At 66.6% G+C, this 12,960-nt stretch overlaps 1 protein-coding gene across 3 annotated transcripts in view; it reads left to right on the forward strand.

The window, feature by feature from the left end:
• Positions 1 to 566, forward strand: part of GAK (cyclin G associated kinase) — a 49,714-nt gene extending 49,148 nt beyond the window's left edge. For all 3 annotated transcript variants that reach the window (XM_082653401.1, XM_082653402.1, XM_082653403.1), the window contains one exon: positions 71 to 566. In XM_082653401.1, coding sequence (XP_082509527.1) covers positions 71 to 172 — 102 coding nt within the window. In that variant the 3' untranslated portion in view covers positions 173 to 566. The remainder of the gene's footprint in view (positions 1 to 70) is intronic.
• Positions 567 to 12,960: the final 12,394 nt, after the last annotated feature.

Raw genomic sequence — 12,960 nt, forward strand, 5'->3', positions numbered from 1 at the left:
CCGGGCTGGGGGCGGCGCGGGCTCTGGGAGCAGGCCGGGCCCTCACCGCCGCCGTCCTGCCTTCCCACAGGCCCGGGGGCAGCCCTACGAGCAGCACGCCCGCATGGTCTTCATGGAGCTCAGCGACGCCTGGGCCGAGTTCGAGAGCCAGGGCTCCCGGCCGCTCTTCTGAGCCCACGGTCGCAGCTGCGCGCGGCTCGTGGAGCTGGAAGCTGGCGGCTGGCCTGGAGGGTTGCACGTGGGCCGGGGCGGCACGGGCTGGCGCGGCCGCGGCTGGCATCACGTCACGCCCGCCACGCTCAGCGGATCCAGAGCCAGCGCCACTCCCTTCACAGGAAGAGAAAGCATTCCAAAGCCTCCGAGTTCTTTCTTTCTCTCTTCTGGTCCTGAAGGAAAGGTGACGATTTGCACTCCTCCCACGCGTGTCACAGTCTGTGATTTGTTTTATCCGTGGTGCGCCCACTGGGGAGACCGCGCTGCTCAGCTGTCCTCCAGAGTCCGGTCCTGAACGTTCACGCCTCCCCTCGTGATCAGCCTGGTGACGCCTGTACATAATTAAACTATTTTCTGACGCCCCTCCTCCGGGGCTGCACACCACCTCCCTGCACTTTTGCTGTCACCTGGTTGACCTTGGCTCTGACCGTGAAGATGAGTCGCAGGGACCCCCGCCCGGCGAAGTTGGGCTCCTCTCCACTGCTGGTCTGAGCCCCCGCGGGCCCCCAGCCTGGCCTCGGCCAGCAGCCCAAGCTGGGTGGTCAGGAGTGGCAGGAGGGCAGGCGAGCCGGCAGGTGTGGGGAGGGATCAGATGAGCTGCGGCTTTGGTCTGGGGGCTGGCCCGCGTCGGGTGCTGGGCACGCCCTGTGGCCCCTGCAGCGTGGCGGAGGCAGGTGGTCTTGCTGCAGGTGCACAGAGGCTGGCCCTCCCCTGGGCCCCCCGGGTTCCTCCTCCTCACAGCGGGAGGGTGTGGGGGGCTTTGGATTCTCTCGTTCCGGGAATTCAAAGCAAAAGCAATGGCCTTGAGTAACGGGCTGTTAGAGAAGCCCCAGCCGCCCCATGCTCTGGGGGACAACACGTCAGGACAAACGACAGCAGTTACACGACTCGAGGTTTTGGTCGGAAGTGACGTTCCCAGCCTCCTGCGGGTCAGTCCACCATCCCCAGGGCTCGTCCTACTCCTGGCTGCCTGGCGCTGCTGGCCGGGCCCTGGAGACGGGCGGCCCTCGACCCTCGTCCCCGTGGTGACAGCAGGCTTGGCCAGACCCGGCCCAAGCTGCCCCTCGGCCCAGTCAGCACCGTGGCTGGCCTCTGAGAACTCTGTGCGATCTCTTCTTTAGCCAGAATGAGTTACTGAGTCAGACGTGATGCCCAGTCAGGGATTCAGGAGTGCGCCACCTGCCTCTCAGGTGGGCTTGCAAGTTGGGTCACCAGGGTCAGGACCCTCCCTGTGCCGGGCTCCTAGGCGCCCATCCTCACAGCAAGGCCTCACCTGGGAGGCAGCGCAGCGCTTAGCTGAACGCTCTGACTTGAAGCTCGGAGCCCCGCCTTCCACCTCCAGTGACGTCTTTGGTCTGGCAGGGGGTGGGCCTGCACCTCCTGACAGTTCAGAGGAGGAAGGGGCTCTGGCTTTGTGTCCTGAGGCCCCAGGGCCCTACGGCCTCTGCCCCTAGGGCTGCTCTCCAGCCCCGCCCCAGCCCAGAGCAGGAGAGGAGGCCGAGGGCCGCCTGGACCTATCACTGTCCCCTCACTGAGGTGAGCCACCCACCTGGGTTGCGGCTGCTGCTGCAGGAGGGCAGGAGGGTTAAACCCGACTCTTCCCAGGCTGAGGCCTCTTTTCAAAGAATACTCACTCTTTTAAGTAACAGTGGGACTTCCCTGGTGGTGCAGTCGTTAAGAATCTGCCTGCCGATGCAGGGGACACGGGTTCGAACCCTGGTCCGGCAGGATTCCACATGCTGCGGAGCATCTGGGCCCATGCGCCACAACTACCGAGCCCGCGTGCCGCAACTACTGAACCCACACGCCTGGAGCCTGTGCTCCGCAACAAGAGAAGCCACTGCGATGAGAAGCCCGCGCACCACAACAAAGAGTAGCCCCCACTCGCCGCAACTAGAGGAAGCCCACGCGCCGCAGTGAAGATCCAATGCAGCCAAAAATAAATAAATTTATTAAAAAGCAAAACAAAACAATGAACGACCTAAACAGGCCCAAGACTGCACATCAGAGTTGCTCTGGGTCATGGCTCAGGGCCGGAAGCCCCTGGGTCTCTGGTGTGGTGCTCCCTCCGCCGTCCCTACTGGCTCTGAGTTACTGTCTTGGTGAGGTGATGGCCCCAGTGGCTCCATCCCTACAGGCCGCAGACCCTGAGCAGGGCTGCTCCAAGGACCACGTGTGTCCCCTCCAGTGAGCCCCTCGGAGCCCAGGGAATGACCCTATAACCCTAACCCTGTGCTGGGCCGCTGCTGGCCCCATCCCCGCTCGAAGCGGGCGTGGTCCTGGGGGGGTCTGCTCCTCAGCAGAGGTCGGGTCTGGAGACTGGCTCAGATTAGGGACCCAGCACAGTACACGCCTCCCGGTGCTGCCCACCCATCCGTCACCCCAGGACCCCCTGGTCCGGCTGCCCCCTGTTCTGTAGAGGACCCCACCCAGCACGCGCCGGACAGCCTGGGTGACTGGTGTCGCGAAGGGACATGACCCTGGTCCCAGCAGTACCTCCCTCGGCCCCCCGCCCCTCCCCTCCTGGTCTCAGAGGCAGTGAGTGCGCCCCTCCCTGGAGTCCTGGCCGAGGTATCGAGTCCTGTGTCTCCGTGAGTCCTCGCCCATCAAGCCGTGTCCCTGAAATCAGGACGCACTCTGATCGCGGGTCCTTGCTGTGTTCCTGCTGCGTGGTTCTCGCCGCTCCTGGGGGTGGTCCCCCACCCCCACCCCGGGGCAGCGCGGGTCTGAGGACGCTGCTGCGTCTCCCTGCCGCAGGGGCCCCTTCGTGGGCTGGGGGTCCTCGGGCAGCGTGGGCAGCGCAGGAGGCCCGTGCACTTGGCTCCAGCACCGGAGACGGACTGGACTCCCGCCCCCGCCGGATTCCCGGCCAAGGCCCCTCTGTGGGAAGGGCTCATCTGCTCAGTGAGTGTTTCCCGGCGCCCACTGAGCAGGCCCCAGGAAGACTCCCGAGGAGCGGCCAGCTCGGCCTCGAACCTCCATGGGCTTTCTCGCCTGCCCAGGTCACTCTTTCTGAGTCCTTAGAAACAAACTGCTGCTCCGGGCCCTAGTCCAGGCTCTGCCTTGGGGGACCCAGGGTTAGATCCCCTCAGGCCGTGCGGGGCACTGGAGTGACGTGGGACCCCTGCTCTGTGGCGATTCCACCACCAGGCCTCCCTTCCTGCCCAGTTTGGGGCCAAGCCTCAGGCAGCCGGGCAGGAGCTAGTCCCCACGGAGACCCTCAGGAATCACCCTGTCCCAGCCCCGTGGGGTGAGTGCAGGGGACTCGGGCCAGCTCTGGGTCACCAGGCCTCTGAACGATCCTGGGAGATGTGCCTCTGCCCAGGGTCGGGGGGTCAAGGTGGAGTGCGGGGCTGGGAATCCTGGCCCAAGAGAGACCCTCTGTCCAGTATGAAGCCGGCTCAGGCCCCCAGAGGGGTTGGGCAGACCCCCGGGCGCCTTGCTGTGCAGCCACCCAGCCCCCAGGTGCTCTGGGCCCTGCCAGGAGCTGGCCAAGCCCCGCCCTGTGCCCGGTGGTCCAGCCTGGGCCTGTCTTGGTGATGGTGGCTGTCTGGGCTGCGGTGCTGTGACAGATGTCTCCCCAGTGTGGCGGTTTCTGTGCCAGAGTGACGGGCTGTGGGAGTGGGGGGCCCGCAGCTGCCAGGAGGGCACAGAGAGGACACAGACAGACAGACACACGCATCTGCTGTTTTCTCTGTTACAGACACGGCCCCTGTCCAGCCGGAGTACCTGCTGGGCGGTGGATGAGACCTGGGCACCGTGTCTCGTATGAAGGGAACCCTGGGGCCTGCTTGCGCTGGGCAGGGCCCTGCCTGGCCTGGTGTGAGGGCAGGGCAGCACCCAGTGGGCAGGGCGGGGATGTGGGGTCCCTAGAGGAAGGAGAGGCTGGCGGGGGGGGGGGGAGGTGCTGCTTTCGTTTGGCAGGAGGTTTTCAAGGCTCATCCACGCAGAGCTGCCTCACGACTCACCGGGTGACATGCGCGGTTTGGAGAAACACCCGTGTCTGTGGCTGCCGTGGATGCGCTGCCCACTCCCGCCACCCGCCTTCGTGCCTCCAGGACGCACCTCGTCCCTGAGAGCGATGTTTCAGGACCAGGAAGCCCCCCTCAGACCCCATGGGCCAATTTTGGGGTCAGAACCTGCCCCTGCTCCCGGGGGCCAGCCTTGGCTTTCCCAAGAACACGGCTACCAGGGAGGGGCGGGCCTGGGTCTGCCAGACTGGGGAGCAGCTGGCCTGAGAGCAGGGACACAGCTGTGGACAGTTATAGACCTGCTCCAACCAGCAGAGTCCGGGGACACCCCTGGGGGTCCCCCATGGGCAACCTGGCGGGGGGGTGTTAGGAGGAGAAAGCGACATTAGGAGTAGGAGAGAGGGACAGGAAGGGGACGTTACGGGGGCAGGAGGGGCCCCTTGGGTGGCACGATGAGGCCAGCAGGTGTGTTGCTTGTGGGTGAGCATGTGGGGGGACAGGTAGATTTGGGGGGACTTGGGCTGGGGTCCTCCAGGAGTCTCATCAGGGGGAGGGTACGTAGGTGTGGGGGGCAGAGCCCGGACACAGGGTGGGGCACTGGGCAGCTAAAGGGCCACTGGTGGAGGGTCCTGCTTCTCATGGAGGACACCTGGCACCTGGCCCTGAACTGGGATTGTGTCCACTGGCCACCTCGGGTTCGGGCAGGGCCTGGGTCAGAGAATCTCCCACACCTAGGCCCCCAGGACAGGAAGAAGGGGTAGGAGGGCTGGCTCCCTGATGCCTGGGGGAGGGGAGGCCTGGGCAGACAGCAGGCCAGGCACCAGGCCCAGGGCCTTGAGAGCCTCCCGGCCCGCACCAGGGCCAGCCCCAAGGCTGTCAGGCCATCGCACTGGCCAAGACAAGGCGCCGACCATCTATGGCACAACCCGGATCAAGGGAGACCCCCTTCGCCTTTTCCACGGCGTCTGGGGAGCTGCCCATCCCCCCGAATGTGTGGTCGCCCCGCTGCCCCTGCTTATCTGGCCCGAGAAGCACCATCCTGCAGTGGCGCAGCCCGGCTCCCCGGCGACAGTTGTCTGTATCCAGCGACTGCCTGGGCTCCTCTGGGGGCGGGGGGCGGGGAACTCCTCCCTGTGGTCTGAGACGCCTTCCGCTTCTATCATTTCTCCTTTTCTGCATGCGATGCTGTGATTCCGATGTGATGCCTGGCACTAACTCGTCCTTCAGGGATGGAATATTCTACCCAGCCTCTTCCTTCTGGGGAGGGGAATGCCCCCGGGGCCTCCAGGGCTCCCACCCGCGTAAGGTGGACACAGGTCTCACCCGTCTGGGCCATGCCATCCGCACCTGTAGCACAGATGTGGAAATCACACCTTCCGGGTGTTTCTCACCCCCAAGAGGCAGTGTGGGACGCAGGCCCTTCTGAACCCCTGGGTACGGGGCCGGGTGGGGGGCAGCCTGGCCCTGGGAGGCACGATCGAGCCCTCCCCCACCTGGCTCAAGACCTCCTTCCCGCCTGCAGGGCTGCTGCCTGGAGCGTGGGACACTGGGTCACTCAGCCCGAGGCCCGGCTTGGCCACCCGCGCTAACAGGCTCCAGGTCTCTCCGGCTCCGCTGTTTTGATTCTGTGATTCTCTGTGTGGCGCTTACCCAGTGGCGTCTGAGAGGCGCCACCTCGACTGCTTTCCTCAGCGGCCCCCGCGGCGCCAGGACAGCCCCCTGGCCGGCGGTGGACCGGTGGGTGACGGGGACAACAGGGGCTTGGACTCTGCAGTGGATGAGGGGTCGCCGTCCTGCATCACCTCGTCGGCCCCTCCGAGGTGGTGGACGTGATCCAGAGAAGCTGGCCCGGGCCCCGGACTCCTCTGCCCTCCCGGGGCTGCAGGCTGACCGCTCCAGGTGCGCTGATGAGCTAGCAGCAGGCTTTCTGAGGAAAGAGGAAAGAAAGCCCGATGGGGTGCTTCTTCTGACGCTCCGGGCTGGACAGTCCCCTGGCCTGCACAGGCCTGGCTGCTGCGGCCTCCCTGCCCCCTGGGGCAGGCCTGGGACCCCACCCTACACCGGGCCTAGGGGAGCGGGGCCTGGACTCAGCCGCCCGCCCCTCCCCGCCACCCCTCGATGCTTGACCAGGGCTGCCAGGCCCCCCAGACACAAGCACAGCCAGGAGACGGCCACGACCCGGGACCAAAGGAAGACCCTTCCCCAACTGAGCAGACAGGCATCTCCCCGTGCCTCCTGGGTGTGAAACCCTCCAGTGGGACCCACACAGGCCTGGCCTCACTCTGGGTGCCACTGGAGGGAGGAGGGGGTTGGCACTCCTGGGCGGTGTTCTCTCTCTATGGCCTGCCTTTCCGGGAAGGGTTTCTTGCGCCTGAAGCCCACTCCCCCCAAGGGCCAGCTCTGTCGTCCGCCAGCTCAGTCCTTGCTGGGTCTGGGTCACTGACTGAGGGAGTCGTGGCCTGACCCACACAGTGCAGCCACCTCGGGGCCTCGAGGGACACGGGGTGCAGGAAGCTCTGAGCACTGCGTCCACCTGAAGCTGCCTGATGGCAGAGCCCAGACCTCACTCGGCCACAGCGGGAGCCCCGTGCACACCCCGGGGGCCCTAGACCCTCCCTCGGTCCCGTACCAGCACAGGCCAGCCGCCCTCCGTCCGGGCCCTGAGCCAGGCCTCTGACCGAGTGTCCTGTGAAAGGTCCCCGAGGCTGGTCCGGGCAGCCCATGGGGGTGGAGGAGGCCTCTGGAGTGGGATGGGGGAGATGGCAGAGCTGATGGGTGGGGGGCGTTCACAGAGCAGGGACACCCGGTCTGCAGTTCAGGGAACTCTCCCCAGGACGGTCACGCGACGCGTTAGAGGGAGTGACCGCTGGACAGAGAGTCAGGGGCCCAGAGCCTGGGTATGGACGCTTGTTCCGCTGGACACCCCTTTCCTTTCGCCTGTGGACACCCCGACGTGAGGCTTGGGTGAGCCGACCCCGGGGCTGGGGCAAGGGCATCCGGTGGCCTGGGCTCCCACCAGGCAGAGGCCTTCGGAAGAATGGCCTCTCGCGTGTCGTCCCCCTGTTGCCTCCTGTTGGTGACCGAGGCCCTCCGGTTGCTCAGGCCACCCTGGTGCTTCCGTGCAGCCCTGCACCGCCACGGCTGCCACCGTCCCAGCAGAGCGGTGAGAAGCAGAATCCCACCTTCAGGCCTGTGAACTCTGCTAGTTTCACCTTGGAGCACAGGGGTGGGGTGGCTCCAGGCAGCAGTCAGGAAGGAGAGGGGGGCATGGGAGCCACAGCCCCTCGTGGTCACCGCCCTCTCTGGAAGTCACAGCTCCCCCTTTCCAGCACTCTCCCCATGGGGAGGGGTGGGAGGATCAGGGGCCTGGGGTCTGGGGTGAGCAGGGGCAAACTGAGGGGCAGGAGCCCAGATCCTGGGCCAGCTCCTCAGAAAGCGGGGGGCGGTCCTCAGGGCTCCCGGGTGGTAACCGAGGGGCCCCCTTGTCTCTGGAACTCGAGGAGCAGCCTCTGTGGGGATGAAGAAGAGTGCATCTCGACACACAACCCTGACCCAGGACGGGGCGGGAGTCCGAGGAACGAGCAGGCCACCCCAGGCCGGGCCAGCACCTGCAGCTGCGCCCTCGGGAGCCCACGTGGCCAGGGAAGGGGCCTTGGAGTCGGGGAGCGCGCAGGGTCTCCTCCACACACAGCCGAGACTTCTGGCCCAGCTCTGAGGAACGGCAGTGATGGTTTTCCGGCTTTGCTTTGCTTCTGCTTTTCACGTGTTACATTACCTGGCAAGTAATGATGAAATCCAGCAGGAAAATGGCAACACAGGTGGTGCTGGTGCTGGGGACTGAATTATTCATCGTGTTAAATTATTAAGTTTGTATTTGAAGTTGCTGGTGAGCCCATGTGTGCCGAGAGCCCGTCCCAGCCCTTCCTGCGGGGCCTGCGACCCCCTTGCCAGACCCCATGCCAGGATTGAAGAAGGACTTCAAGTGATCCTGGGCCCTCCCGGGACAGAGGGGACCAGCAGGCGCCAGGCCTCCCTGGAGGGAGTGCAGGGAGCCAGGCAGGGGCTTCCAGGACGCTTGGGGCTGGGGGCGGGGGGGAGTTGCTGGAGCAAGGCGGCCGCCTCCCCTTCCTGACACCTAGAGTGACCCCGTGGGGGCCGCAGGGGGGACTCTAGGTGGCGCTGTGGCGTCTCAAACCCAGCACCACGTGCTCCCGGGCTTCGGCATAGCCCTGCTTTGGGTCAGGGGTTCCCAGCCCTCAGGGGCTGCCTTCTGCATTTGAAGAGCCCGCAGAGCACTGAGCTCAGGGCTCTATCCCTGTCCTGCCGGCCGGCCAGGGTCCCATAGCCCAGACGTGGCCGTGGCCAAACACACACGCCCCGAAGCTGACCCCTTGGTCGCAACGCCTCCCCCTCTCCAGCTCCCGGCACCCGCTGCCCAGCCTGACCTGCCGCCGCCCAGCTCCCCCACCCCGACACCCTCCTGCGTCTTCAGCCTGCTGACGCTGACGGGTGCCCTTGGCTTGGCCTTTCCTGCTGTTATGGACGTCTCCCGCTCAGCTCCTGCCTCTCTGGCCACTGCGGGCTGGGGCACTGGTCACCGGAACCCAGGTCCTCTTCTGGGTGCTCACGGGGCCATGAGTGCCCACCTGGGGTGTGGCCCCGAGGCCGGGCGGAGGCCGTGAGCTGAGCTGCCTCCCTGCCATGGGGACTGGCCTGGCTGGTGGGCAGTTCCAGGCCGTTCCCCTCATCTCCCGCCCAGAGCCGGTCCCCCGCCCTCCAGTCTTCATCAGGTCCCACAGCCGCCCGGCCTCTCCCTCTCCCAGAGTGCTGGTCATCCTGACCTGGGACTGTCACCAACCTTGTCTATTTCTCCATAGGAGGGTCTGAGACCCTGCTGGGTCCCCCAACCCCAGCCCAGGGCCTGGACAATGTGAGAACTGAAGAGGCAGCTATGTGTGTGGTGGGTCTAAAAGGGGTAACAACACAAACAGACACACACAGAGACAGAAAGAAGGTGATGACCCCACAGGTGACCTCCGAATGGTGACCCCGCAGGGAGGGAGGAGGAGGGGAGGAGGGCCAGGCAGCGAGGCCCACGGAGGCCTCTGTCCTCTGTCCTCTGACGTGGTGCAGGCCTGGGTCACAGGGTCAGTGGGGTCATGGAAACTGTGGGCCGAGCACGGACCCCTACACTCCTGTCTTGGTGATGGGCACACCCAGTCACACCCCGCCAGGATGCCCCAAGGTCAACGGGGTGTCCCCGTGCTTGTAAGGGCAGCTGGGCTCACGGGTCGTGGGGCTGCTCTGGACTCAGCTGTGGTCACCCCCCAGGTCCACGTGGTGGTAGAGGCGGAGGGCAGAGGCTCCAGTGGGGAGAAGGGGCTTCTCTTTCCTGGACCCACACCTCTCCCGCCGGTGTCCACACCCAGGTTCTGAGGACACTAAAGGGCCAGGCTGAGCAGACCCTGAGGGCTCAGGCTGGACCCTCAGAACCCCAGACACCTGGAAACAGGCAACCACTCCCTCCACAGAGCACCTGTCCCCAGACCTGCAAAAGGCCTGGGGCTTCGACCCACGTCACGTGAAGGGTGGCGGTAGAGGTAAATGAACGTGTGCTTCTGACATTCCTAGGGGTCAGCCAGTGCACGCTAGCAAGAGGCGCTCCCTGCAGCCTTGAGCACCGTGTTCGGTCCCCAGGCCCACCCTTCTGAGCAGCCCCACCGCACCCACCTTGCACCTCCTTGCCCAGATCCGGGAGCTGGAGCTATCGGCAGGAGGAATGGACAGAGCTGAGGCCAGCTCCCACAGCCCCTGCGTCCGGGGAGGCTGCAGCTCCAGGCGTCCTGGGATGTGAGCCTCCCCCAGGGCCAGTAGAGCCCTCGCTGGCCAGAGTAGCTGCAGAGTGGCGGTGCCCCTGCCAACTCCCAGAAAGCTGTGCTGGCCTCCTCCACCCCTCCCCTTCCTCACTCCTGCCGGCTGGGGGGCCCTGCCGGGCCACCAGTGCGCACAGTTGGGCCTGCAGACGGTCAGCGAGGGATGGGCGCTGGGAGCCCAGGCTCCAAGCACATGGGGGGAAACAGGCATGCCCTCTGGAGTTCAGGCGGACTGTCCTGGGGGAGCGGCGTGAGGAGTGCGCCCCCGGGGTGGGGTTTCCAGGATCTGCCCCTTCCACCCCAGGCCCAGGGAGTCCTGATGCCTCAGCTGAGAGGGGAGGGTGAAGGCTAGTGCAGCGGCTACCAGGGGTGTCCGCCCACCAACCAGGAGGCCAGCGGAGACCCGGACCCCTCCCACAGCACTCTTGGACCCCAGGAGGGGTGGTGGGACTGGAGGTCGAGCCGCCGACCTTGCAGGGACGCCGGTCTCCCCGCAGCGCGGTTAACGCCGCAGAGGAAATCCCGGAGGCCCCAGGGAGGGGGCGGCCGCGGCGGGGGCGGGACTGCGGGGACACGGAGCGGAGCGGCCGGTCCGCAGTGACCTCTGCGCGTCCCTGCCCGGCGTGGGGCCGCCAGCCAAGGGGGCGAGGGTCTCTCGGCCTCTGTCCCACTAAAATGAAACGGCGTGGCTCCTTCTCTGCGACTCTATTACGGAGAAAAATAGGTCCCGGTCGGTCTGCGGGCTGCTCTCCTCCAACGGTTGGATGGGTTTTCTGGCGTCTGGGGGCTCCCTTCTCACGCCCAGTGGTGCGGGAGGCCCGGTAACGGCGGGGGTCGGGGGCCAAGGCAGCGCTCAGGGGCACTCGGCCCGGTCGGGACCGCTGTCACCGGCCGCGCCGGGGAACCCCTTCCCGCGCGCGTCGGCGGAGAGTGGGATGGCGACCAGAGCCGCGACGCCCAGCTCCCCCCGACAGCGGCTGGACTGGAAAGGGCTTCGCTTACTGGCGCCGCGCACGTATCCGTCCGCACGCTAGGTGCCCCAAACGGGCGGAAGCGGATGGGAGTGCGGGACCTTGTCTCGCCGTTGGGGGGGCGGCCCCCGCCCGGTCCACACAGAGGGGATCGGATGACGGGGGCTGGGGCCAGTATCTGGGGCTCTGGACTGAGGGGTGGGCCGGGGTCGTGCGCGCTGGCTCGGGAGCTCGCGCCCCGGGACCCCCCCCGAATCCGGCCCGGGGGCAGCGCTTTGGAGGGGAAAGGGGGGCGCGGCTCCGCCCCTCCGGTCCCCGCCTCCCGCGGGCGCCCGCCCAGCCGCCGCGGCCCCGCCCACCTCGTCACGCTCGGACGCGGGCGGGGGGCGGGGAGCGCCTCCATGTGATGCGCCCTCCTCGCGGTGCCCTTCAGCTTCAGCCGCAGTTCCAGGGGCGCCACATGGACCCGGCCGGCCCGAGCGCGCTCTGCCGCTGACCGCCCGCCCGCGCCCCGGCCCCAGCCCCAGGAAGGTAACCAGCGGCCCCGCGCGCAGCTCCTTCCCAGGACCCGCAGGGCGGGCACTCGGCCCCAGATGCCCCCTTCCCGGCCCGGGCTGGGCGCTCGGTCAGCCCCCGGCGGGCGCTGTCCGCCGGCGCGGTGCTGAAGCGGCCCAGGGGTCGCGGCCCGCGCCCTCCCTCGTTCTTACTCCTTCTCCGAGTCTCCTGCCTCTCGCGTCTCCCCTTCCCCTCCCTCGTCCTCTGTCTTTTTCTTTCTTTCTCCTGGCGCTCTCCCGCCTGAGGGCCGCTTGGCAGAGCCGGGCAACTCGCTCGCCCGCAAAGCCAAGGGGTGCGGCGGCCGCGGGAGCCCTGAGCCGTGCGATGGGGCGGTGGGAGCACTAGGGGAGCTCCGGCAGCGCCCCGGCCTCTCAGGGCTGGGCCCTGAGACTCCCTCCCCACCAGGAGGCAGGGGAGAAGTTTGGAAGAGAATCTGCTTTGCGGCAAAGGCGCCCCTGCGCGCCAGCGCTTTGCGGGGAGGCAGGGGTACGCTCGCCCCCCCATCCCTCCCCAGCCTGCACACACGCGGGTCTCCTTCATCTGAAAAGGAAAAAAAAACCCATAAAACAGTGGATCTCCAGGGACCTGGGTTTCCTTGCCAGGAGAGACCTCACCAGACAGGGGGTGGGGGGTGGGGGCACCGCAGCTGCTGATTTTGCAGGAAGCACCTCCTCACCAGACTTGCAGCTGGCCTGGACCCTGGAGGTCCCCACCCATGCAGATGCAGGGGGAGGGGTGGTCTGCCCCCCATTTCATTTGTTCCCGAAGGCTGGGGCCCCTGCAGTTTCTCCCTTCCACCCCAGTCTCTGCTGTGTGCAGGGGGCAGTGGGTGCTGGCTTCTCCCCTGGGTGAAACCTGGTCTCCCAAGACTTCCATCCGAAGCCAAAGGGAGCTCCCACCCAGGTCCCACCCACACTGACCTTTCCCATCCTTTAGATGGGTCTCCGCGCCCATGGCCCAGGGCTCCACCAGGGAGGCAGCAGAGCCAGTCACCTCCAAACGCCCCTGGGCCTGCCCCCACTTCTCAAAGGCAGCTTCTCCTCGGAGCTGCATGCTCCCATCCCTGCAGTAGCAGCCGGACGCCGGCTTCACAAACCCCAGGGGCCCAGAGAGACCACTTTGCAGGGACCTTCCCAGACCCAGGTGCCTGTCCCATGTTGAAGTCCAGCCTCCAGGTGTTGGGGGGACCACGAATGATGCTTTCTCACACCCCAGACCTGCTTCTAGGGGAAGTTGGGAGGGGACAAGGAAGAAGTCCTCCCCCAGCCCCGTTGGTGACCTGTGACCATTTCCTCTCCCCAAGCAGAGAACTCCTGGCCACATTCGCATGTGAGCTGTGACCCTCCGAGGAGCCGCTGAGAACTCAAAGCCATCACC

The sequence above is a fragment of the Grampus griseus genome (genome assembly GCF_964374135.1).
Source record: "Grampus griseus genome assembly, chromosome: 4".
NCBI classification, from domain to species: domain Eukaryota; kingdom Metazoa; phylum Chordata; class Mammalia; order Artiodactyla; family Delphinidae; genus Grampus; species Grampus griseus.